The following is a 25,550-nucleotide window of genomic DNA, read 5'->3' on the forward strand; positions in this document are numbered from 1 at the left end:
ACGTGACCAACACCGCACCTCCTTTCCCCCATATACGGGCAACGTCTCTGATCGGTTATTTCGCCGGGTGTCCGATTTCGTCGTATCGCAGCGCCCCGTTTCTCCGGCTGACTTGTTTGTCAGGAGTCGCTGTGACACTTACTCAGTTGTGGGGCAACAAGCGGCAGCATCGCCGCTCGCTCGCTGGGAAACTCCCGCCGCACACCTCGGCGGCGATGATGGCCTCACACTATGCTAACGCTCGGCGCCAGTGCCATTTTTTTTCGTGAGTTAATTATTATTAGCCTGGATAAGTAATGACAGTTGTGCCATCCGAGTTATGGGTAAAAACTTTGAATGATTGAATATAGCTACGGCACCCTTTTTTGCCGGTATCAAGATAATCATAATTCATATAATCATTGAACGCGAGATATTAATATTTTTTGCTTTGCTCTATTTCGCCTTTTGCCGTTCTCTTGTCCAGCACTGGCGTTGAGACACGGCCGTTTAGGAGGCCGTCTCTGATTCTAGATTTGAAGTTTTCGTGACTGCACGGATCCATACTCTTTAGTTCTTTCGGTAAAGTCACGTAGGTGAAAATAAAATAAAAATATTTATTTTAATAAAAATATTTTTTATTTTACGTAGGTGAAAATAAAATAAAAATATTGATTTTAATAAAAATATTTATTTTAATTTTATTTTATTTTCACCTACGTGACTTTACCTAAAGAACCAAAGAGCATAGGCTGTCTCTGGTGTAGGCAAATAATTTTCCAGGCCAATGCGTCCATTATCACCGCTCGTTTGTTTGCATGGTTTACCACAAGCAGGGCGTGTGGTCAATGCAGGCTCCATGATACCTTGCAATCGGTGGCGCTTGAACATCTTAGCATCTGAAGTGCTGGAAAAGGGTGAAGCCTCTTCTATTTTTTATCGCGTTTAAAAATGTTCGCAATGTGAGCATGCTATCAATGGCACTGCCCATCATCATCTCTTCGGGGGGTGGGGGGTTGATAAAATGAGCGCTACATTTTCGGGAAGTCAACAGTGATTTGCTCGTAGCCGGCTCCCAGTCATAGTAATGGGGAATGTCCAGCACCGGTCGAGGCTTGCCCGGTAGAGATGATTGTTGCCCAATGCTCGTTGATCCAGGAAAGACGATTTTTATGTTTTATTGCTTCAACGTGAAAATAAACTGCGGTAAGATATAGAAATAATTAAGTCTGCCGTTTACACAATCATTTGGCCTTTTCACTTTTTAAAGGCACCCCTGCTGAGATTCACGAGCTAATTACCAGACCAAAGACAAATATCCCCCGTATAGCCTTAACACACTTTTGGGGCAAGTGCTATTCGCGAGTAGCACCTATGAAGGCCGGAGCAGTATTTGAGGGGGTGGGTGGCTAGCACCACGCCTGAGCGCCTTTGTCTCCCCAGCGGCGATGTTTACACACCGCACCAGCTACTTATTTAAGGCCGAGCCGACATAGGCGGAGGGCCAGAACCGGTTCAGATAATTGTCACTGGTGTTGGCCGTAATCGGGAATAGAATTCGGGTCGCCGGGTGCGTACCGCAGCGCGCTATCCGGTAAGCTACAGATGCTCGCATACGCACGGGTCGGCACAGAAACGAATGCGTCGATAAACACGTGCATGCACTCAAGACACACGTGCAGCCGTACAGACTGATGTCGTAGCTTCAAAGCGCAGGAGAGGGGAGCGGAGGAGAGGAGAAGGCAAGGTGGGATGATGATGATGATGGTGGGGGTGTGTATTTGAGAGGTATCATCACCCACTCTATAGCTCAGACCCAGAACTCATCACCCACTCTATAGCTCAGACCCAGAACTCATCACCCACTCTATAGCCCAGATCTAGAACTCATCACCCACTCTATAGCCCAGACCCAGAACTCATCACCCATTCTATAGCTCAGACCCAGAACTCATCACCCACTCTATAGCCCAGACCCAGAACTCATCACCCCTCTATAGCCCAGACCCAGAACTCATCACCCCTCTATAGCCCAGACCCAGAACTCATCACCCACTCTATAGCCCAGGTCTAGAACTCATCACCCACTCTATAGCCCAGATCTAGAACTCATCACCCACTCTATAGCCCAGACCCAGAACTCATCACCCACTCTATAGGCCAGATCTAGAACTCATCACCCACTCTATAGCCCAGATCTAGAACTCATCACCCACTCTATAGCCCAGATCTAGAACTCATCACCCACTCTATAGCCCAGATCTAGAACTCATCCCCCACTCTATAGCCCAGATCCAGAACTCATCACCCACTCTATAGCCCAGATCCAGAACTCATCACCCACTCTATAGCCCAGACCCAGAACTCATCACCCACTCTATAGCCCAGACCCAGAACTCATCACCCACTCTATAGCCCAGACCCATAACTCATCACCCACTCTATAGCCCAGACCCAGAACTCATCACCCACTCTATAGCCCAGACCCAGAACTCATCACCCACTCTATAGCCCAGACCCAGAACTCATCACCCACTCTATAGCCCAGACCTAGAACTCATCACCCACTCTATAGCCCAGACCCAGAACTCATCACCCACTCTATAGCCCAGATCCAGAACTCATCACCCACTCTATAGCCCAGACCCAGAACTCATCACCCACTCTATAGCCCAGATCCAGAACTCATCACCCACTCTATAGCCCAGACCCAGAACTCATCACCCACTCTATAGCTCAGATCGAGAACTCATCACCCACTCTACAGCCCAGACCCATAACTCATCACCCACTCTATAGCCCAGACCCATAACTCATCACCCACTCTATAGCCCAGACCCAGAACTCATCACCCACTCTATAGCCCAGACCCAGAACTCATCACCCACTCTATAGCTCAGATCCAGAACTCATCACCCACTCTACAGCCCAGACCCATAACTCATCACCCACTCTATAGCCCAGACCCAGAACTCATCACCCACTCTATAGCCCAGACCCAGAACTCATCACCCCTCTATAGCCCAGACCCAGAACTCATCACCCCTCTATAGCCCAGACCCAGAACTCATCACCCACTCTATAGCCCAGGTCTAGAACTCATCACCCACTCTATAGCCCAGATCTAGAACTCATCACCCACTCTATAGCCCAGACCCAGAACTCATCACCCACTCTATAGCCCAGATCTAGAACTCATCACCCACTCTATAGCCCAGATCTAGAACTCATCACCCACTCTATAGCCCAGATCTAGAACTCATCACCCACTCTATAGCCCAGATCTAGAACTCATCCCCCACTCTATAGCCCAGATCCAGAACTCATCACCCACTCTATAGCCCAGATCCAGAACTCATCACCCACTCTATAGCCCAGACCCAGAACTCATCACCCACTCTATAGCCCAGACCCAGAACTCATCACCCACTCTATAGCCCAGACCCAGAACTCATCACCCACTCTATAGCTCAGATCGAGAACTCATCACCCACTCTACAGCCCAGACCCATAACTCATCACCCACTCTATAGCCCAGACCCATAACTCATCACCCACTCTATAGCCCAGACCCAGAACTCATCACCCACTCTATAGCCCAGACCCAGAACTCATCACCCACTCTATAGCTCAGATCCAGAACTCATCACCCACTCTACAGCCCAGACCCATAACTCATCACCCACTCTATAGCCCAGACCCAGAACTCATCACCCACTCTATAGCTCAGATCGAGAACTCATCACCCACTCTATAGCTCAGACCCAGAACTCATCACCCACTCTATAGCCCAGATCTAGAACTCATCACCCACTCTATAGCCCAGACCCAGAACTCATCACCCACTCTATAGCACAGACCCAGAACTCATCACCCACTCTATAGCTCAGACCCAGAACTCATCACCCACTCTATAGCCCAGACCCAGAACTCATCACCCACTCTATAGCTCAGACCCAGAACTCATCACCCACTCTATAGCCCAGATCCAGAACTCATCACCCACTCTATAGCCCAGATCCAGAACTCATCACCCACTCTATAGCCCAGACCCAGAACTCATCACCCACTCTATAGCCCAGACCCAGAACTCATCACCCACTCTATAGCCCAGACCCAGAACTCATCACCCACTCTATAGCCCAGATCTAGAACTCATCACCCACTCTATAGCCCAGACCTAGAACTCATCACCCACTCTATAGCCCAGACCCAGAACTCATCACCCACTCTATAGCTCAGACCCAGAACTCATCACCCACTCTATAGCCCAGATCTAGAACTCATCACCCACTCTATAGCCCAGACCCAGAACTCATCACCCACTCTATAGCACAGACCCAGAACTCATCACCCACTCTATAGCCCAGATCTAGAACTCATCACCCACTCTATAGCTCAGACCCAGAACTCATCACCCACTCTATAGCCCAGATCCAGAACTCATCACCCACTCTATAGCCCAGATCCAGAACTCATCACCCACTCTATAGCCCAGACCCAGAACTCATCACCCACTCTATAGCCCAGACCCAGAACTCATCACCCACTCTATAGCCCAGACCCAGAACTCATCACCCACTCTATAGCCCAGATCTAGAACTCATCACCCACTCTATAGCCCAGACCTAGAACTCATCACCCACTCTATAGCCCAGACCCAGAACTCATCACCCACTCTATAGCTCAGACCCAGAACTCATCACCCACTCTATAGCCCAGATCTAGAACTCATCACCCACTCTATAGCCCAGACCCAGAACTCATCACCCACTCTATAGCACAGACCCAGAACTCATCACCCACTCTATAGCCCAGATCTAGAACTCATCACCCACTCTATAGCCCAGACCCAGAACTCATCACCCACTCTATAGCACAGACCCAGAACTCATCACCCACTCTATAGCCCAGACCCAGAACTCATCACCCACTCTATAGCACAGACCCAGAACTCATCACCCACTCTATAGCACAGACCTATAACTCATCACCCACTCTATAGCCCAGATCTAGAACTCATCACCCACTCTATAGCCCAGATCTAGAACTCATCACCCACTCTATAGCCCAGACCCAGAACTCATCACCCACTCTATAGCCCAGACCCAGAACTCATCACCCACTCTATAGCCCAGACCCAGAACTCATCACCCACTCTATAGCCCAGATCTAGAACTCATCACCCACTCTATAGCCCAGACCTAGAACTCATCACCCACTCTATAGCCCAGACCCAGAACTCATCACCCACTCTATAGCTCAGACCCAGAACTCATCACCCACTCTATAGCCCAGATCTAGAACTCATCACCCACTCTATAGCCCAGACCCAGAACTCATCACCCACTCTATAGCACAGACCCAGAACTCATCACCCACTCTATAGCACAGACCTAGAACTCATCACCCACTCTATAGCCCAGACCCAGAACTCATCACCCACTCTATAGCTCAGACCCAGAACTCATCACCCACTCTATAGCCCAGATCTAGAACTCATCACCCACTCTATAGCCCAGACCCAGAACTCATCACCCACTCTATAGCACAGACCCAGAACTCATCACCCACTCTATAGCCCAGATCTAGAACTCATCACCCACTCTATAGCCCAGACCCAGAACTCATCACCCACTCTATAGCACAGACCCAGAACTCATCACCCACTCTATAGCCCAGACCCAGAACTCATCACCCACTCTATAGCACAGACCCAGAACTCATCACCCACTCTATAGCACAGACCTATAACTCATCACCCACTCTATAGCCCAGATCTAGAACTCATCACCCACTCTATAGCCCAGATCTAGAACTCATCACCCACTCTATAGCCCAGACCCAGAACTCATCACCCACTCTATAGCCCAGACCCAGAACTCATCACCCACTCTATAGCCCAGACCCAGAACTCATCACCCACTCTATAGCCCAGATCTAGAACTCATCACCCACTCTATAGCCCAGACCTAGAACTCATCACCCACTCTATAGCCCAGACCCAGAACTCATCACCCACTCTATAGCTCAGACCCAGAACTCATCACCCACTCTATAGCCCAGATCTAGAACTCATCACCCACTCTATAGCCCAGACCCAGAACTCATCACCCACTCTATAGCACAGACCCAGAACTCATCACCCACTCTATAGCACAGACCCAGAACTCATCACCCACTCTATAGCCCAGACCCAGAACTCATCACCCACTCTATAGCCCAGATCTAGAACTCATCACCCACTCTATAGCCCAGACCTAGAACTCATCACCCACTCTATAGCCCAGACCCAGAACTCATCACCCACTCTATAGCTCAGACCCAGAACTCATCACCCACTCTATAGCCCAGATCTAGAACTCATCACCCACTCTATAGCCCAGACCCAGAACTCATCACCCACTCTATAGCACAGACCCAGAACTCATCACCCACTCTATAGCCCAGACCCAGAACTCATCACCCACTCTATAGCACAGACCCAGAACTCATCACCCACTCTATAGCACAGACCCAGAACTCATCACCCACTCTATAGCCCAGACCCAGAACTCATCACCCACTCTATAGCTCAGACCCAGAACTCATCACCCACTCTATAGCCCAGACCCAGAACTCATCACCCACTCTATAGCCCAGACCCAGAACTCATCACCCACTCTATAGCCCAGATCTAGAACTCATCACCCACTCTATAGCCCAGACCTAGAACTCATCACCCACTCTATAGCCCAGACCTAGAACTCATCACCCACTCTATAGCCCAGACCCAGAACTCATCACCCACTCTATAGCCCAGACCCAGAACTCATCACCCACTCTATAGCTCAGACCCAGAACTCATCACCCACTCTATAGCCCAGACCCAGAACTCATCACCCACTCTATAGCTCAGACCCAGAACTCATCACCCACTCTATAGCCCAGACCCAGAACTCATCACCCACTCTATAGCTCAGACCCAGAACTCATCACCCACTCTATAGCCCAGATCTAGAACTCATCACCCACTCTATAGCCCAGATCTAGAACTCATCACCCACTCTATAGCCCAGATCTGGCACTCATAGCACGATACTCGTGGGGGTCTCCATTTTTAGAACACGTAATCTTTTCGACGTGGCCGTTGTGTGATGTCGTTTTGATGCTCGCCCTGCCGTTTGATGCCCGGGGAGCTTATGTCGCTCTTTTATCTCCGGCCTGGGGAGGAGGAATAGGAGGGAGGGTGGGTGCCCCCCCCCACCCCCCGGTTTGAAATGTCACCATTTGAATAAAAACCTTGACTTCCACGGCGACGCTGGGAGCCAGCGGCATACTTCACCGGTGATGGGACCACCCCCCCCCAGCCTGCCCCCCCCTCCTCAAGAATCTAAGTGCGAGAATTGACCGTCACGCTTTTATGTTCACGCAGAGGCTCCAGAGACTCCCTTCAGTTAACGTGACCCCCAATTTATAATTCAATCCATTGTCATGATTTGTAGAGGCGGCGGGGGGGGGGGGTGGAGAGTCGGGGTGGGGGGCGGGGTCATGATTTGATTTGTAGATGGCTTGTTTGTGTTTGGTCTCTTCTTGTCGTGTCTCGTGTGTGCAGTCTGTCCCGTCTAAATCCCTTTTATCTCGACTCTGCGCAGCGTCTGCAGCGTGGCCTTGTATCAAACTTTAAACACGCTGGGCACGCTTTGAATTTGTCTGGTCGGGTCACTGGCGTCCGTGCCGAGAGGCCATCGCAGCGACTCGCTTCTCTTGAGGACCCCCGGTCCCATTAGGGCGATGGAACCCGTGGATAGCACTCTGTTCCTGGCACAGCCATTATGAATCGCCACCCACCCCACCCCCCCTCGAGCCATCCCTCTCTCCCACGGGACAGATAAATCCATCGCGTCGCGTCAGGACAACTTGACCTGGCCTCTTTCTCCTCTCTCGCCTCTCTCTCCTCTCTGTCCTGCATCTCCGCTCGCCTCTATCCGCCGCCGGTCCCGCCGTCACGAATCCTGCCGTCGCTTCCGCCGTTGCCGCACTCCGCTTTCATGGTGTCCGTGACCCGTTACCGCGGCGACCGGTGGGGGGGGGGGGGGGGTTGTTGCTAGGCGACGCGCGGCTTCCTCGGTAACGAGACGAAGCCCGCTGACTCTGGCTGACGTGGGAACCGCACTGCGCGGCGCTGTGAGAGGAGCGCCACCGCCCCCCCCCCCCCCCCGGCACCGGTTCATGGGGAACGGCGCGAGCGCGGTGGGCGACGCTCGCTCGCTAGCGGTGAACGTGGCCGATGATCGTTGTTGCCACGCCAGTTGTTTAAAATTATTCAAATTTTTTACTTTTTACTACTCCCCGTTGGTGATGAGCTACAGTGGGAGACGTGGAAATTTCCCGTTTGGAGCCGTTGCCAAGATTGGCGAGACGTCGCGTGGAGACTGAACTGTTGCATTCACCATATGAACCGTTAATAGGAACCAAATATATGATTTGGACCATATATATACAATACGGACCATCTAATTGTGTTGTCTCAGATAGGCAGGTGAAGGCGATCCGATTGGCTAACACATCTTTAAGAGTTGCTTCTTCTCAGGCCTTCGAAGGGAATTGTGTCGGTGATCGCCTCATCTCCATTCAAATGACTGGGATTCTGGTGGAAAACATTGCCACGAGGTGACAGATTATTTGGCGATGCTGTTGCTGGCATTGGCATTGGTGGACAAAACACTCGACACATTCGTCAGAGACAACACTGACCTTCGAAGGGACAAGTATATAGTGGGTGACGTTTCGGCCAATGGACCTTCTTCACGGCCGTCTGGAACACGCTTCCTTCCGATATTATGGAAGCCACTGGAGCTATGCACTTTTAAATCATCCATATTGAAAACTCGTTTCTTAAAAACTCCTTTTTTTGTTTAGTTCCTTGTCATTCCCCTCCCCCACCCCCCGTACCTCCGATTAGTGTACGGTTGGCGGCATACGGCGCGAAAGCTCAACATACATACGTAGAGATACTTACAAGAGATGCGGCCCCCAAGAAAGGGTGACGTCGTCTAGAGGAGACTGCGGACAAGACGTAGCGATAGGCCAGGGAAACCCCCGGAAAGGGGGGGGGGGGGGTCAGTGGAAAGGGAGGGGGGGTCAGTGGAAAGGGAGGGGGGGCTCGGGGCCCTTTTCGGCGGGATATGAAGTGAGGTCGTGTTCCGTGTGAGAGACCGAAACGAATAAAGAACTTTACACTCACCCGCTCTCTGACCAGCCATCTCACTACACGTACCGCACACAGACGAGGGGCCAGAGAGACAGAGCTCATGCCTCTGCGACCTCTGCATTGGCCGAAACAACACCTGCTGTATATATATACACATATATACACACAGTAGTTCCTCGCCTAACGCGTTTCCACACAATGCGTTTCCGCTAAGAACACGAATTCTTCGAATCGGGAACACTTGTCGCACAAACGCGGAACGCGCCCACGTTACAAGGCGCTCGCTGAGCGGGCGACGGCGGAACTACTTTTTGCTCGAGCCGCGCAGGCGAGCGGTGCGGGAATTCTGGGTACACGCGGCAACGTGGCGCAACGTCTCGGCACCTTGTCCTGCCGCCACCTTGCAGCGTGTGCGCAACATCACTTGCAGCGAGTGTTTTTTTTTCCGTGCGGGAACATCGTGCCGATGTCGTGCCGGTCGCGGTTCGTGCGGTCGTCGTGGTTATCGCGGCCGTCGCGAGCGTCGTGTCCGGCGGCAGTGGCGGCGCCTTGTGGTTGAGCCGCGTTCGTGTCGCGTTTGTGTCTCGGTGGTTGCCAGTACCCGGAGGAGCACGACACGGAGTCGCACATCTACAAGGAGCGCGAGTGGCGGTTCATGCGGAACGAGCGCGTGCGCTCTGACGCTCAACAGCTGCTCGGCAAAGGTGAGCACGGGCGCACGCGTGTGTGCGTGGTGCCCACGTGCACGAGATGCCCCGTTTAAAAATTAACGTCGGCGCCAGGTGGCTCGGAGGGCCCCGATAATGGCCCCGTCGTCACGGGAGCATTGAACCGGCGCTGCTCAGGGCGTGGGCTCAAATTCCAGCAGGGAGGAGGAGGTGGTGGTGGGAGAAGGTGGTGGAGGTGAGGGGGGGGGTGGTGGTGGTGAGGAGGGGGTGGTGGTGAGGAGGGGGTGGTGGTGAGGAGGGGGTGGTGAGGAGGGGGTGGTGGTGAGGAGGAGGGGTTGGTGGTGAGGAGGGGGGGTGGCGGTGAGGAGAGGGGGGTGGCAGTGAGTTGGTGGTGAGGAGGGGGTGGAGGTGAGAAAGGGATGGAGGTGAGGAGGGGGGTGGTGGTGAGAAGGGGGTGGGATTGGTGAGAAGGGAGGGGGAGGTAGCGGTGAGGAATGGGGGTGGTGGTGAGGAGGGGGGGGGTGGCAGTGAGGAGGGGGTGGGATTGGTGAGAAGGGAGGGATGTGGTGAGGAGGGAGGGATGTGGTGAGGAGGGGGTTTGGGTTGGCGGTGACATTTCAGGCAATGCCTCTTCATCAGAACACATGGTGACTTTCTATATGTGTTTTTCCTTTAAGGTGGCGTTGTTGTCGAGTGTGAGTTGTGTTTGTTCTTTGTGCTTTGTGCACCACTGCCAACACAGCAGCAGTATCACCAAATAATTGATTTACTCTGTCTTTGTCAGAGTGAATGGTCCATTATCAATTGCAACTTATCACAATTAATTGTAATGGTTAATTACCAGGTTTAATGACAAGGCTCAATTACATTGTAAACAAAATCGTGCACAGTTACAACTTCTCAATTATTATCACTTGGTTTTGCTGTGGCCATAGGAACGTGCATTTTACACCACCAGTTCAAGGCCTTAACAGGAGAGACGCTTGCATTTTGACCGATGATGATCGCCTGCCACGATCTAGCCGCTGCTGGATGGAGGCTTTCGCTTAGCCATCACTACCCGTCGTCATCGTTAAATTGTATTATTTCATTGAGCCGTCTGAATATGCACTTCTAATTGTCGTGTTTCAGACTCTATGCTTACCTCGTGTTAATGTACCGTTATATTTAACAGTTTTAGTTCACCATTGTAATTTACAATTGTAATTGACTATTACAATTCACCTGTTATAATCAACCCTTGTAATAAGCCATTGTAATCAATCATAAATTTACCATTTGTAATTGACTGATATAATTTCATCGTGATACTTAATTATTCTTAATGACTGTTACAATTAACCGTTGTAACTCATTATAATTGTTATAATGCACCATTATAGTTATATATTGTCAATTACGATACATCATGATAATTTACTGTTCGAATCTCACCGTTATAATTAACTGAATTAATGATTATACTTCACTGTTATGTACTGGACGCTAATTAATTGGCGGTTTGGTTCAGTAAGTTTTTGAGACGGCTGGCCAGGATTTGGCAAAAAACCTATCCCACATTTTACCCAGGAAAGTGTAGAGTCGCACAGACTTATCGTTTCTAACCTCACGTTTAAAACTAACAATAGCATTTAAGAATCACAGTTAAGAGACAAACAACATATCTAAAATTAAAAGATAGGAATTAAAATAAAAACATTTAAAAGCTTAGAATCTCATCAATGGGTCCCTATACTATATCCGGGGACGCTATTGTGCCAGTTCCCGACCAGGCGGCTATTATTGTTAATTAATTTAAAACATTGTGAGCACAAACTGAACGCCGCAAGTAAAATGTTTACAGCTTAAGAGCAGTAACTTGAACGCCATCGATCTACGGAAGGTATGATGCCAATGTTCATTGAATAAAATATTTTCTTTATAAACAGAGGAGAGAGAGTTCCTTTTGCGTGTGTGTTGCGTAACGTGCGACGCGCGTGTGTGTTGCGTAACGTGCGACGCGCGTGTGGATGTTGAACTTCTTTCGCACCGTACAAGGCATCGCACGGGTGGACGAGCAAATCTTCATCAACCGCAACCCCGGGGTCCCCGCCGTCGTCAAGTTCCACCCCTACGACCCCTACGTAGCCGTCGCCGACCGGGACAGCATCTGGTGAGTACCGTCGCGCTCGCTTTAACGGCCCTCGAACCATGATGGGCCGAGCCGAACCATGACCCGGACGTGAAACTCGGCGCGTCGGAATCTGTGAGTGGAGCGTTGCAATCTTCACGACGACGCAACCAGGCCCGAGAGCCTCATTCCCGACCTCCGGCTGCGATGCGAACCCGTGGCTCCCGTGGCCGTGTGAGGGCGAGCACTCGGCGCGCCACTGCGAGGCATGGGCATGGCAATCGATCAGCTCACACCCCCCCCCCCGTCACCCGACTGTGGGAAAAACTTGCAGCATCCGTCTTGCAAAAGCGTCTTGGGTGTCGGCGAGGCTCTCGTGCGAAAGTGACAGCCTTATTGTTGTTGTAATTGACGATTAACGAACGTGCAGTGCATACAGAAGTTCACGGACTCTGTAGCCCAGATCTAGAACTAAGGGCTACCCCACGCTCATTTGAATGGAAGGGATTTCGATTGAATAAGTTCAATAGAAAAGAACAGCAAGACAACAAATTGGGAACCCCTTTTATTGACGTACTTTTGGATAAAGGCCTGTCCAGGTTGGGCGGGGGGGGGGGGATGGGTCTATCCACTGCTGGATGGAGTCGTCCCGAATGCCCGGGGGCAGGAGGGCATGCGGTACAGAGATATATAATGAGTGACGTGTATTTCCCACTGAGTAAAGCTCGTCGTGCTAAGGAGTTATTTAACAAGGGAAACTCGGCCGGTAGACAAAATCAATTTTACAATTACAGATTTAAAAAAAAAACAAATTAAGTTACATTCACACTTAAACTTGTGTGATTTTAGCGATAGAGTCCGTTTAAATGGCAGAATGGAGATGGCCAAGAGACGAAACTGAGTGGGTTCCAAAACACTTTGGGGCAGCTACGTTTAAATGCCTCTTTGATCCAAAGTGTCTGCGAACTCTGGGGAACTGTGAATAGACAACGTGGACGGGCGTCGCTCATTATAAGCATTGTCCAATGGCAGTAACAGCAGATCAGACAAATTATTCTAAATGTAGAGGGGTAAACATTGTTATAATTGCTCACCAATTCAATGCACGAGTATTGACCCGAATTCATTTTAAATAGTGATTTTCTTCCCTTTAAATCCACTGCTCCCCGATCATTACCCCGACTGCGGTAGGGCAGTGAGCCCGCATGCCCCACACCCCCCCCCCCCCACCCCCGATTGATCCTTAATTTTGAGTTTGTTACACATTACCTTATTTCCCCCCCCCCCTCTTTTTGAAATATACTTTGTAGTCCGGGTTCTTGAATGACAATAAAAAAAAATGTATAGAAAAAAATACGTAAGAAAAATTACGATTTTCATAACGCTCCTAATTGGTCGATCGATTCCACTGCGACTGAAGTGGATGGGCTTTAATCGACGCGTGTCACCTGCTCGCGCTCTGATGTCTGAATCAGAGACACTCACGGAGGCAATTAAACAAGAGCTGAGAGGTTGCCAAAGAAGTCACGACGAGGTACGACGCTGCAAAGTGCGGCGATTGGACGGGAAGAGTAACACGCGGCTGATTTTTTTAACTGACTAAATCTCTCTGTCGTCCCGTTGCGTTTGCTGCCGCGTCTGCACCCGCGTCCCAAGTTTCTGGGACTGGGAGCGGCAGGAGAAGGTGGACTACTTCCACAACGGCAACCCCAAGCTGACGCGAATCACCGCGATGGAGTTCCTCAACGCACACGACGTGCCCCTGCTGCTCACGGCCGCCGGTGAGCGCACGCCCGTCCACGCCCGCGGGCGCCCGCGCTCGCGAACCTGCCGAACAGCGGCGTCGCCGTCACGCGCCGTGGTGGTTGTGGCTGATGGTCCCCAGTGTGCGCGAGTTGGCGGTGGCGGGCGTTGGGTTGGGTTTGGGAGGCAATCTGTCACTTGATTTTACTGCCCCCTATTGGCCGGTCGTGAAGTATGCCCGTGTTCACGGCACACTACACTAGGCCTCGGCAAGGTAAGGTAAAAGTGTAAAAACAACGAGCCTACCTTTACCCTACCTTTTACCTTACCACAATACAATCACTCTACCCTACCTTTTACCCTTTAGCAGGTAAGGTAAAAGGTAAAAAGCAACGAGCCTACGTTTTACCCCTTACCCCTTGGCATGTCGACACCTTTACCCTTTTACCCGGTAAAAAGGGTACAATTACCTTACCTTGCCAAGGCTTACACGACACACCTGTGGGTGTGTGCGTGCGCGAGTCTGTATCCACGTTTGTGTGTGTGCCTGTGTGTCTGTGGGGAGCGGTGGTGTAGCGGTTAGCGCGCCGCGCTACGAACCCGGCGACCCGAGTTCGATTCCCGTCACGGCCACCGACACCGGTGACGATTATCTGAACCGGTCTTGGACCTCCCCTAGGTCGACTCAGCCTCAAAGGAGTACCTGGTGCGGTGTGTAAACATCGCCACTAGGGAGACAAAGGCGGCCGGGCGTGGTGCTGGCCACCCACTGCCTCGTGTTTCCCATGCCGGCTTTTATTGGTGCTCGCTAACAGCACTTGCCCATTGGTCTGTTTTGGTTATAGGTGGGATCTTTGTCTGTGTTCACGTGTTGTGTATCTGTGTGTGTCCCCGTAGACGACGGCGCGATCCGCATCTGGAAGAACTGTGCCGAGGGCGAGCGCAACCCGGAGCTCATCTCTTCGTGGCAGGGCCTCTCCGACATGCTGCCCTCCACTCGCAGTGCACGCGGTACGGTGCCTGATGTGCCGCACGGCAGAGGTCGCAAACGGGTTTTGATTCCTTACCCGTACCCGGCCGCACCAGGGTCGCAAACGGGTACCCGTACCCGTACCCGGCCGTACCCGTACCCTACCTGTACCCGTCTGGGTACAGGTAGGGTACGGATATCGGGTACCTGATTGCGACCTCTGGGATGAAGCCATGTTGCAGGCGCGGGTGGGTTGATTTTAGGAACTTGAATTGTGAGAAGAGTCAAGACGTTGGGAAATGAGTGACAGTTACTCACCAGTGACTCACGCAATCGGGTACCCGTACCTGTACCCGGCCGCACCAGGGTCGAAAACGGGTACCCGTACATCGGGTAGGGTACGGGTAGCCGGGTATCGGGTAGGGTACGGGTATCGGGTACCCGGTTGCGACCTCTGCCGCATGGCACCCCACCGCCACACTCCACCAAACCACCGCCGCACGGCGTCGTTATACTATGTACATCAACCCATGCAGAGCATTCGAGATTGGAGTGGTGAGTATGGTACAGTAAACACGGTAACCTTTTACCGTGGGATATAAATTGTTCGTCCATTTGTTTATTTATTTTTGCCTATGTCCCCATAGTAAGCGGTTCTCCTCCGTGCTCTCTCGCTTTGTTTTGTCTTGCACGCAGGACTCGCGCGGAGACTCTCCATCTTTCTCGAGAAGAGTAACCAGGGAGGTGAGTGCCTCTGGGGGGTGAACAGGAAGTGGAGAGAGAGTGGACAGAGAGAGTGGACAGAGAGAATGGTGGAGAGTAAAGGGGGGGGGGGCAGAGAGGAGACGGCACGGAAACGTCTGTGACACTCGCGCCCTACGGCTGTGAAAGCACCCCGGTTCGAATCCCGACTCGGGCGCCTCTCTCTCTCCCCCTCTTCTGCGTGGGTTTTCCTCCGATAACTATTACTGACCCGCAGATTACTCGTTTAGGATTCCACGCAGCAGCAGCAGCAGCATCGCCGCCTAACAGCGTAAACTCTGGCAGGACCCTCCTCAATTACAATTAATTACCTAATAGTAATAATAATTATGTTATTTAGATCGAGAGAGAGAAGTGTGGAATGAATGTGAACGTAGAATGGGAGTGCGAGATCGGCGAGGGAGGGGTGAATTTCTATACCCCCCCCTGTTAGAGGCCGAAGGCTTTGCCTTTATACGTTTGGCCTCGCTGCTGTGTGTGTGATGGCTGTGTTTGTGTAACCGCTGTTTGTGTGTAACCTGCACGTGCGTGTGCAGGTGCGGGCCTGGTGCTGGACTGGGAGCAGGCCACTGGGCTGCTCGTCGTGTCGGGCGACGTGCGCATCATGCGCGTGTGGGACACTGAGCGGGAGATGAAAGTGCAGGTCCGCCCCTACGAGACCCCCTCCCCGACCCCCAAGGGGCCCCCCACGAGCCCCTCCCTCCACCTATGAGACCCCCACGAGACCCCCATGCGTCCCCCTGCCTGCGCACTCCCCCAACAACCCCACCACCCCCCCACTTGCAAAGTCCCTTCCATTCGCACAAACACACGCGGGTGGGGAGACACGGCACCTTTACTGTTTAAAGCCAGTGCCTGTGTGTACGTGTGCACGTGTGTGTGTGTACAGGTGTGTGTGTGTACAGGTGTGTGTGTGTACAGGTGTGTGTGTGTACAGGTGTGTGTGTGTACGTGTGCACGTGTGTGTGTGTACAGGTGTGTGTGTGTACGTGTGCACGTGTGTGTGTGTACAGGTGTGTGTGTGTACGTGTGCACGTGTGTGTGTGTACAGGTGTGTGTGTGTACAGGTGTGTGTGTGTACAGGTGTGTGTGTGTGTACAGGTGTGTGTGTGTACAGGTGTGTGTGTGTACAGGTGTGTGTGTACAGGTGTGTGTGTGTGTACAGGTGTGTGTGTGTACAGGTGTGTGTGTGTGTTCAGGTGTGTGCCTGTGTGTACAGGTGTGTGTGTGTACAGGTGTGTGTGTGTGTACAGGTGTGTGTGTGTGTACAGGTGTGTGTGTGTACAGGTGTGTGTGTGTGTTCAGGTGTGTGCCTGTGTGTACGTGTGCACGTGTGTGTGTGTACAGGTGTGTGTGTGTGCAGGTGTGTGTGTGTACAGGTGTGTGTGTGTGTGTTCAGATGTGTGTGTGTACAGGTGTGTGAGTGTGTGTACAGGTGTGTGAGTGTGTGTACACGTGTGCACGTGTACAGGTGTGTGTGTGTGTACAGGTGTGTGTGTGTGTGTTCAGGTGTGTGCCTGTGTGTACAGGTGTGCGCGTGTGTGTACAGGTGTGTGAGTGTGTGTACAGGTGTGCACGTGTGTGTGTGTGTGTGTACATGTGTGTGCGCGTGTGTGTACAGGTGTGTGTACAGGTGTGTGTGTACATGTGTGCGTGTGTGTGTACAGGTGTGTGTACAGGTGTGCGTACAGGTGTGCGTGTATGTGTACAGGTGTGCGTGTATGTGTACAGGTGTATGTACAGGTGTGCACGTGTGTGTGTACAGGTGTGTGCGTGTATGTTGGGAAGGGTCATGCAGTGGTCGTTGCATTGCACTTCGAAACCCGGCGATTCGAGTTCAATTCCCACTCGCAGCCAACATCGGCGACGAATATCTAAACCGGTCCTGGGCCTCCCCCTTGTTCGACTCGGCCTTAAATGAGTACCTGTGCGGTGTCTAAACATCACCGCCGGGGAGACAAAGGCAGCCAGGCATGGTGTTGTCCACACCACCACCCTCTTAGTGTGTGTCATGCCAACCTTCATAGGTGCTCGCTAGCAGCGCTAGCAGGAATGTATGTTGAACTTCCTTGGCACCGTATGTAGCCAACCGTGCTCATCGGACTCGTTGAAGGCCACACGTCGGGGACCTCTGTGTGTGTCTGCGCGTGTTCACGCTCGCGTCCCTCCGCCCAGGACATCCCGACGGGCGCGGACAGCTGCGTGACGAGCCTGTCGTGCGACTCGGCACTGCTCGTCGCGGGTCTGGGCGACGGCTCGGTGCGCCTCTTCGACCGCCGCATGTCTCCCCACGACTGGTGCGTGAGTGTGCGCGTTGGTGCTTTGGTGCGTGCGTGCGTGCGTCACAGCCCGCGTGCGTCTCACCGCGAGAACGAGAGCTCACTCTCCTGAGCTCTCGTTCTCTTTCCACGCACTCTCCTCTCTCTCCCCTCTCATGTCATTCTACTCCCATCCACATGTTCTCTCTCCCCTCTCATCTCACTCTACTCCCATCCACATGCTCTCTCTCCCCTCTCATCTCACTCTACTCCCATCCACATGCTCTCTCTCCCCTCTCATCTCACTCTACTCCTATCCACGCACTCTCCTCTCTCTCCCCTCTCATCTCACTCTACTCCCATCCACATGCTCTCTCTCCCCTCTCATCTCACTCTACTCCCATCCACGCACTCTCCTTTCTCCCCTCTCATCTCACTCTACTCCCATCCACATGCTCTCTCTCCCCTCTCATCTCACTCTACTCCCATCCACGCACTCTCCTTTCTCCCCTCTCATCTCACTCTACTCCCATCCACATGCTCTCTCTCCCCTCTCATCTCACCATATTCCCCTCCACGCACCCTCCTCTCTCTCCCCTCTAATCTCACCATACCCCCCCTCCACGCGCTCTCCTACCTCTTATCTCATTCTTATTTCATCCACGCAATCCCCTACCTCTCCCCTCTCCCTCGACTCCCCTTCACAAACCTCTTTCATCTCTCATCTCACTCCGCTCCCCGCCACGCACTTTCCACTCCAACAGACAAATGCTTTCGGGCAACCTCCACTCAGTGGGAGGTCGCTCATTCTCTTCTGCTGCCCCCGAAATCTGGAACTCCCTTCCCCCATTGGTCCGTGCCATCGACTCCCCCGCCTCTGTTCCAATCAAGGCTCAGGACCTTCCTTCATTCCTCTGCCTCTGATTGATCCCCCTTCCCCCCTCCCCCCCTTCCTCCCCTCCCTCCCAACTCCTCTCTCTGTCCAGCCGGGTCCAGACCTTCCGTGAGCACGAAGCCTGGGTGCTCAAGGCCTACCTGCAGCGAATCCCCGACGGCAAGATCATCAGCGCCAGGTAGCCACCATCAATCGTCAGATTCATCATCATTGTGATGCTGATCAATACTCTCATCATTCTTATCCTCACCATCAATATTATCAACTGCAACATTGACGTCATCAGCATCACAATTGTCACTTTTCTCATTGTCGTTTATATCGTCAACCGCAATTGTCGGCACTGTCGTCCTCACTCACGAAGCGTGCGTCTTCACACTCGTAGGTAAGAGCAGTCCACGTGTGTTGGGAGAAACGACCGCTCTTGACCTCCCTGCCCCACTGCCACTCCGCTCTCCTCCCCTTGCTCTCCACCCCGCGCCCCCTCCCGCCCCCGTGCACACGGTGACCGCGTGCCGGACGCAGCGTGGACGGGGACATCCGGCAGTGGGACGTGCGTCTGCCCGAGTCTCTGAGCTGCACCACCATGAGCAAGGGCCTCACCGCGATGGACATTCACCCGCAGGCCGACATCTTCGCATGGTGAGCGCTGGTGCTGGCGGTGCCGGTGGTGGCGCGGTGGTGGTGGTGGTGGCGGTGGTGGTGGCCATGACGGCGGTGGCGGCGATGCAGTAGTTAGCGCGCCGCGCTACCTACTCGGCGACACAGTTCGATTCCAGCTCACGGCCAACATCGGAGATGAATATCTTAGCTGCTCCTCAGTGTCCCCCTAGGTCGAATGGGCCTCAAGCGAGTAACTGGTACGGTGTGTACACTTCACCACTGGGGAGGCAAATTGGCCGGGCGTGATGCTGGCCACGCCAACACAATCGCGTGCTGTATGTTTGTTGAAATTATTTTGCACCGTACGTAGCCAACCGTGCTAATCGGTCGTGTGCTGCGTCGGCCTTCATAGGTGCTCGCCAACAACATTTTCCCCAACAGTCTGGTGAGGCTGTACAGGGGGCAGGGGTGGCGGGAAGGGGAGGGGGATCTTTGTCTTTGGTGTTTGTGCAGCCCCCGTAATAAATCCCTCCGTGCATTGCCTTTTACCGATAGCACTAATCAATCGCCTTTGCCGTGGTTGTGCTCGCGTGTGGTCGACCAGTGGCTCCATGAACCAGCTGATTTCCGTGTACAACATGAGCGGGGAGACGCTCAACAGCATCAAGTACTACGACGGCTTCATGGGCCAGCGCATCGGAGCCGTCAGCTGCCTGGCGTTCCACCCGTCCTGGGTACGGTGCTCTGTCTCGCTCGATGAACCGCACGCTGCATCCGCTCATTGAACTATTGACACATTGAGCCGCACACTGAATCGGAAGCCAAGTCACACCCCGAGCCGCTCGCTGAACAGCACATTGAGCCGCACGCTGAACCAGCGACACATTGAGCCGCACGCTGAACTAACGACGCATTGAGCCGCAATGCACCGAACGCGTTAACGTAGACGTAGTAACGGGTGCGGCACCCATCATGTCACTAGAGGTCACTGTCGCAGCGCTGTTAGGAATCGCATGACCCTGGCGTTCAGTTGAACAGAAGCTTTCGCGTGCGCGTCGGTCAGCCCGGGGGACACGCACGGCTCCGGTCCATTACCGGCCACGACTCTCGACAAGAAGAGCCACTTGCTTTGTTGGGAGAGGAACGGGGCGGGGGGCGGGGGGGCGGGGGGCGGGGGGCGGGGGACGGGGTTGCGACTTCCATTCTAAACAAATTTGACTCTCCACACCCTCTGCCGCCTCATCCTCCGCTCCCCCCCTCCCCCCACCGGCCCCTGTCCCTCTCAGCCTCACCTGGCGGCCGGGAGCAGCGACTGCTACCTGTCCATCTACTCGTCCGAGAAGAAGGTGACCCGATAGGCGGGCGGGGGACGTCTCTCGAGCGGGAGCACGGCAACGGGGGGGGGGGGGGACCTCCAGAAACTTGGAGGGGAACTTTTAACCCCCCAACCCCCAGAACACGACCGTCTCTTGAGCCCCGCGACCTTCGGTCGAGACACCGATGCTGTAAATGATCGTTGCTGCCATTGTTTTTTTTATTAGTACTACTGCTACGACTACTACAACAACAACGACGACAGATATCGCTCGTCGGAGTTGTGTGGAGCTGTAACGGTGGCTGTTTTTCGCCTCTCAAGATGCAAGGAGGAGGAGGGGGCGTCGTCTCTCGATAGTTTGTCACCCGAGGGAGTGGGATCGTTGGCTCGCTGGCCTCCCCACACCTCTGCTGAAGCCCCCCCCCCTTCCTCTGCCCCCCTTCGTAGTGGGGAAGGCGGGGGGGGGGGGAGCACCCGTCGTAGGGGAACTCTCCACGGGGGTTCGTTGCTGTCCCCACCCCGTCGGTTATCATCGTCGTCCTTTTTGTCATCGTCGTTAGGAAAAATATATATTTTGCGAGGTTTTCATTCTGCCCTGCTATGCAGCAAACAAAAAAACGGCAATGAATGCATCGCAAACGACAAAACGAATAGATTTTCTTTTTTATTTTACACGCGAGAGGGGAGACCCCGGCGCGGGTATCCGTCGTTTGCGAATTTGCGGAGAGCGTTCGGGGGAAACGCACGGCGTGGCGCGGTTATGGCGGAGTCTCACATCCTTCGTCGCTGGGTTTCCAAAAACACAAGTGCTGCTGCCGCCCCCTCTATGCTCCCCCCCCTTCCCCCCACCGCACTGACCAGCGTGGTGAAGTACGGTCGGATAACCCTAACCCCCCCACCCCCCGTCACTTCTGCACGACCCGCACGGATAGGGGAGGCCCTGATCCAGCAGCGGGCGTGACTAGAGGCAATTACGTGTACATACGGATACAAAACATGTCGTTCGTTCTCGTTTCACTACGTTGCCAGCGCATTTATTTCGGAAAACATTTATAAGGATATGTAATTATTCATCCCGGTCTGGAGCGGGCCGTAATTTTTGTTTGAAAGCAGGTATATATTTTTTGTTGTTGCCCATCTTGCTTTTCCAAACGCCATTTTGTTTTGCTCGAATAAACGACATTTACTCGAGCAATACCACCAAAGTGGTAAGCCGGCGTGTTTGTCTCTGTCATCTGCGTGTCACTCTCTCTCTCAACGCTCTCTCCCTCGAGAGAGCGAGAGAGTCGGGAAACACAGGGAGAGGAACGGCGGTGCAGCTGAGCCGTGCTACGTGCTCGGCACAGCAGCAAGTCGTCCGAAGGGGTGGCAGCTTTGGGTGTGGGAGTGAGAGCGAGAGATGGGAAGAGAGAAAGAGGACGGGGAGAGAGAAAGAGGGATGGGGGAGATTGAAAGAAGGGCGAGGAGAGAGAAAGAGGCATGGGGGAGAGAGAGAGAGAGGTGCGGGGAGAGAGAGGGACAGGAAAGAGAGAGAGCGAGACGTGCGGTGAGAGGAGCTGTGCACCCAGAAACGCTTAACCAACAACCATCGAAACGATAAACAGCGGTGACAACTCCCCAAACAGGGAGCGGCCACCGCTCGACAACGATCGTGGCTTCATCTCCCACTGAATATTGTTCTGGGTCCCCCTGGTTGGCTGGAGTAGGTGAGCGACGTGGCTCGCAAGTAGCCCACAGCCGTAGCGAAGAGGTAACACTGGATGCGGTACGAGTTGTGCACAGGACGATGTCGTGGTGCATGCCGGCTTACACTTTTGCAAAAAATAACAGTAACTTGCCATCTCTTTGTTAACTCGTGAAACTACTGTTCCGCCCACGTGGGCACGGCACGACGTTCACAACGCTGGAGCCTCGGGGAGAAGGGGGAGGGGGCAGCGATGAGATCACCGTGCAGAGAGAGAGAGAAAAAAAACCCAAAAACAAATCCCCTACTTGACCAGACGAGAACGGTGCTCGGTTGCTAGGCAGCAGTCCTCTCGAGTGAGTGCAGGTGCGGCCCTGAGAGCCTGAGGGGCGGTGATGGTTACCCACGTGCCCCAGCGGTGTGTGTGTGCCGTTACCCACGTGACCTGGCTGTGTGTGTGTGTGTGCCGTTACCCACGTGACCTGGCCGTGTGTGTGTGTGTGTGCAGCAGGTAGCGCGCTGCACTACGAACCCGGCGACCCGAATTCAATTTCCGCTCACGATCAATAACAGTGGCACATATTTGAAATGGTCCTTCGCCTCCCCTAGGTCGACTCAGCCTCGACTGAGTACCTGGTGTGGTGTGTAAATATCGCCACCGGGGAGACAAAGGCGGCCGGGCGTGGTGCTGGCTACTCACCCTCTCATGTACCATGCCGGCCTTCATAGGTGCTCGCTAACAGCACTTGCCCCAAGAGTCAGTTTAGGCTATACGGAGGATCTTTGTATGTACCTGTGCATTTGCATCTGCGCTTGTGAATAATCAAAGCTTGTGTGAAAACTGGGCGGCAGTTGCGTGACGATTTGTGCTCTGCACAACGAACCCAGAAAACCTGAGTTCAATTCCCAGCCGTGGGTAACGTCCGTCACGAATGGGGACTGAGATAATCGCTGGGCCACCCCTCCTCCACCTGACTGGGCCTCGAATGAGTAGCTGGTGTGGTCCGTAGACATCACTATGGGGGGTTGGGGGGAAGTGGCCGGGCGTGGTGCTGGGCACAAAACCACCTTGTGCGCTATTTCTGGCATTACTAATAGGTGCTTGCCAACAAAACTTGACCCAACAGTCTATGTGGCTACGCGGGTGGATGTTTGTCTTTGTATATTTGTTTGTTTCTTTGCGTGGTTTTATGTGCGTACGTGCGCATCTTACGTGCATGTGCGTGCTGGTTGTGTATTTACGAATGTGTGCCTACCCTTCGTGTGTGTGTACCCCGAACCCTAGGGAGCGGTGGCGCAGCGGATAGCGCCGCCGATCTATTAACCCGGCGACCCGAGTTTGATTCCCGCTCACGGCCAACACCCAGTGACGATTATCTGAACCGGTCCTGGGCCTCCCCTAGGTCAACTCAACCTCAAATGAGTATCTGGTGCGGTGTATTAAACATCGTCACTTCGTGTACCGTGCCGGCCTTCATAGGTGCTACTCGCGAACGGCACTTGCCCCAACAGTCTGTTCAGGCTACACGGGGGACATTTGTCTTTGTACCCCACTACAGTGGTGGTGCCATTTCCAGTGCTGCCATTCAAACTTCGGCCAATCACAATTGAGTGGTCCGAACCAATCGGCCAATCACGGGTGAACACTCTTCATCGTCAGCCAATCGCGAGTGGGAAACCCTCACGACTGCACGTGGCTTTCTCTCTGATTTTTATTCCTGGGCCATTGGTCATAAGCCAGTGAAGGACATTCCTTGTTCCCATGACAGGGCCTAGGAATATTCTTAAAATAAAACCACCGTTCTCTTGGGTGCGTCCGCCAAATGGTGTAGCGTCGCGCGGTGCATTACTATTTGTTTTTATCGGGCCTGGAACGATGATGATGATGGCATGATGATGAGAATGATGATGATCGTGACGACGATGATGATTATGTGACCCATGTTAATTTAAACTGAGCTGTAACCCAAACTTTTAACGGGACCGGCTCACAGGTTCACGCTACAGTGCCATAGCTTCGATTTTTCTTTCTGCTCCCCCTGCTGCCCCCCCCCCCCCCCCCACCGATTGTATAGTGAATTTAGTAATTTATTTTTTTGCTCAATTTTTTTGTCAAATTTCCTTTTTTAAACAGATTACCCTTTTCCGATGCGACACGAGGGATTATCGTAATGTATGAGCGATAAAATTCAAAGGAAAACAACAAAAAAAGCATATTTATTTCTCGGAATGAATTTTCAATGGATTTGGTTAATCGCAGACTCTCCGTTTAAGTCTCTGACCACCAATCAGCCAAACAACGGCCCCTCGAAAAGCTTATTTCCGCACAAACGGCCACTTGGGTCGTGGTGGTCAGAAACACGACAGTCCTGAGACGTTGGAAATTCCACATTCCTATGCCCAGGACCCCCGTTGACCATGAATTGAACACAACAGCGGTCATTTGCTGACGAGTTGTTGCCTCGTCGAGATGGTATCTGTTTCGCTGACCCCAAAGGGACAATAATATGTAATGATTATATATAATGATGATTATGATCAATTATATTTGAATTGAACTCTTGACTTATAACCAGGGTTTGTATTGCTTACCCAACTTGAGGGGCATCGCAGCCAAAATACGCACGCGCGCGCACACGCTGTGAAACACACTACACTCACTCACACGCACGCGCACTCGCAAACACATTCGCACACGACCAAACACGCGCGAAGTTACCACGTCTTGAAACGAGCAGGTAACGCTATATTTTTCACGTTTACAGCTCGCAGAATGTGTCCTCTAAATGCAGGAAGAATAATTTGCCGCCCTTCCCGTGGGAGTTGGAACGCGCGCGCGCGTCGGTGCGGGTGGCCGCGCCGATATTACGGTTTGATTTCTTTGTTTAAAATACTGAAATAAATTCACACAAAACAACAAAAGAAAACCCCCAGACCTCGTGCGTGCACGCACGTTTCTCGAGTGGCGACTCAATTGTGTGCCGGAACCACCGTGGAAATGAAAAGGGTCAGACCTGTCGTAATGAAAATAAGGGGTCGTGCTTTTGTGAGCTTGAGAGGGTGGGGGGAGGGAACACCTGTGGCCTTCAACTATTTAAAGTACACACTTTAAAAATAACGAGGAGGCTTTCAGTGTTATGATTCATAAACGAGTCTATTTTGGTTTAAATTAGCGTCGTCGGTTGTTACGCCAATGTTGTCCTGTAGCCCTCCACCACCCGGCGACAGAGCCAATCGAATTACGGTGTCACGTGACTGGCAAATATGCCAATTGATGCGGGTTCATTGGCAATACCAGAGGAGTGTTGAGAAGCGAGGAATTGAACCCAAAAGAAAACACGAAGCCTTCTGCTCATAAAAAAAAACCATT

General features: G+C 52.7%; 1 protein-coding gene across 1 annotated transcript in view; it reads left to right on the forward strand.

Moving 5' to 3' along the window:
• The window catches only part of RPTOR (regulatory associated protein of MTOR complex 1), a 79,198-nt gene extending 54,003 nt beyond the window's left edge, over positions 1-25,195 (forward strand). The window contains 11 exon segments of the mRNA XM_061560931.1: positions 9,771-9,876; positions 11,878-11,992; positions 13,607-13,731; positions 14,591-14,704; positions 15,360-15,407; positions 15,962-16,068; positions 17,601-17,722; positions 18,670-18,756; positions 19,104-19,220; positions 19,786-19,915; positions 20,468-25,195. Coding sequence (XP_061416915.1) covers positions 9,771-9,876; positions 11,878-11,992; positions 13,607-13,731; positions 14,591-14,704; positions 15,360-15,407; positions 15,962-16,068; positions 17,601-17,722; positions 18,670-18,756; positions 19,104-19,220; positions 19,786-19,915; positions 20,468-20,539 — 1,143 coding nt within the window. The 3' untranslated portion in view covers positions 20,540-25,195.
• Positions 25,196-25,550: the final 355 nt, after the last annotated feature.

This window comes from Lethenteron reissneri, chromosome 26, assembly GCF_015708825.2.
Source record: "Lethenteron reissneri isolate LAM-NWPU_2019-01 chromosome 26, ASM1570882v1, whole genome shotgun sequence".
In the NCBI taxonomy this organism is placed as follows: domain Eukaryota; kingdom Metazoa; phylum Chordata; class Hyperoartia; order Petromyzontiformes; family Petromyzontidae; genus Lethenteron; species Lethenteron reissneri.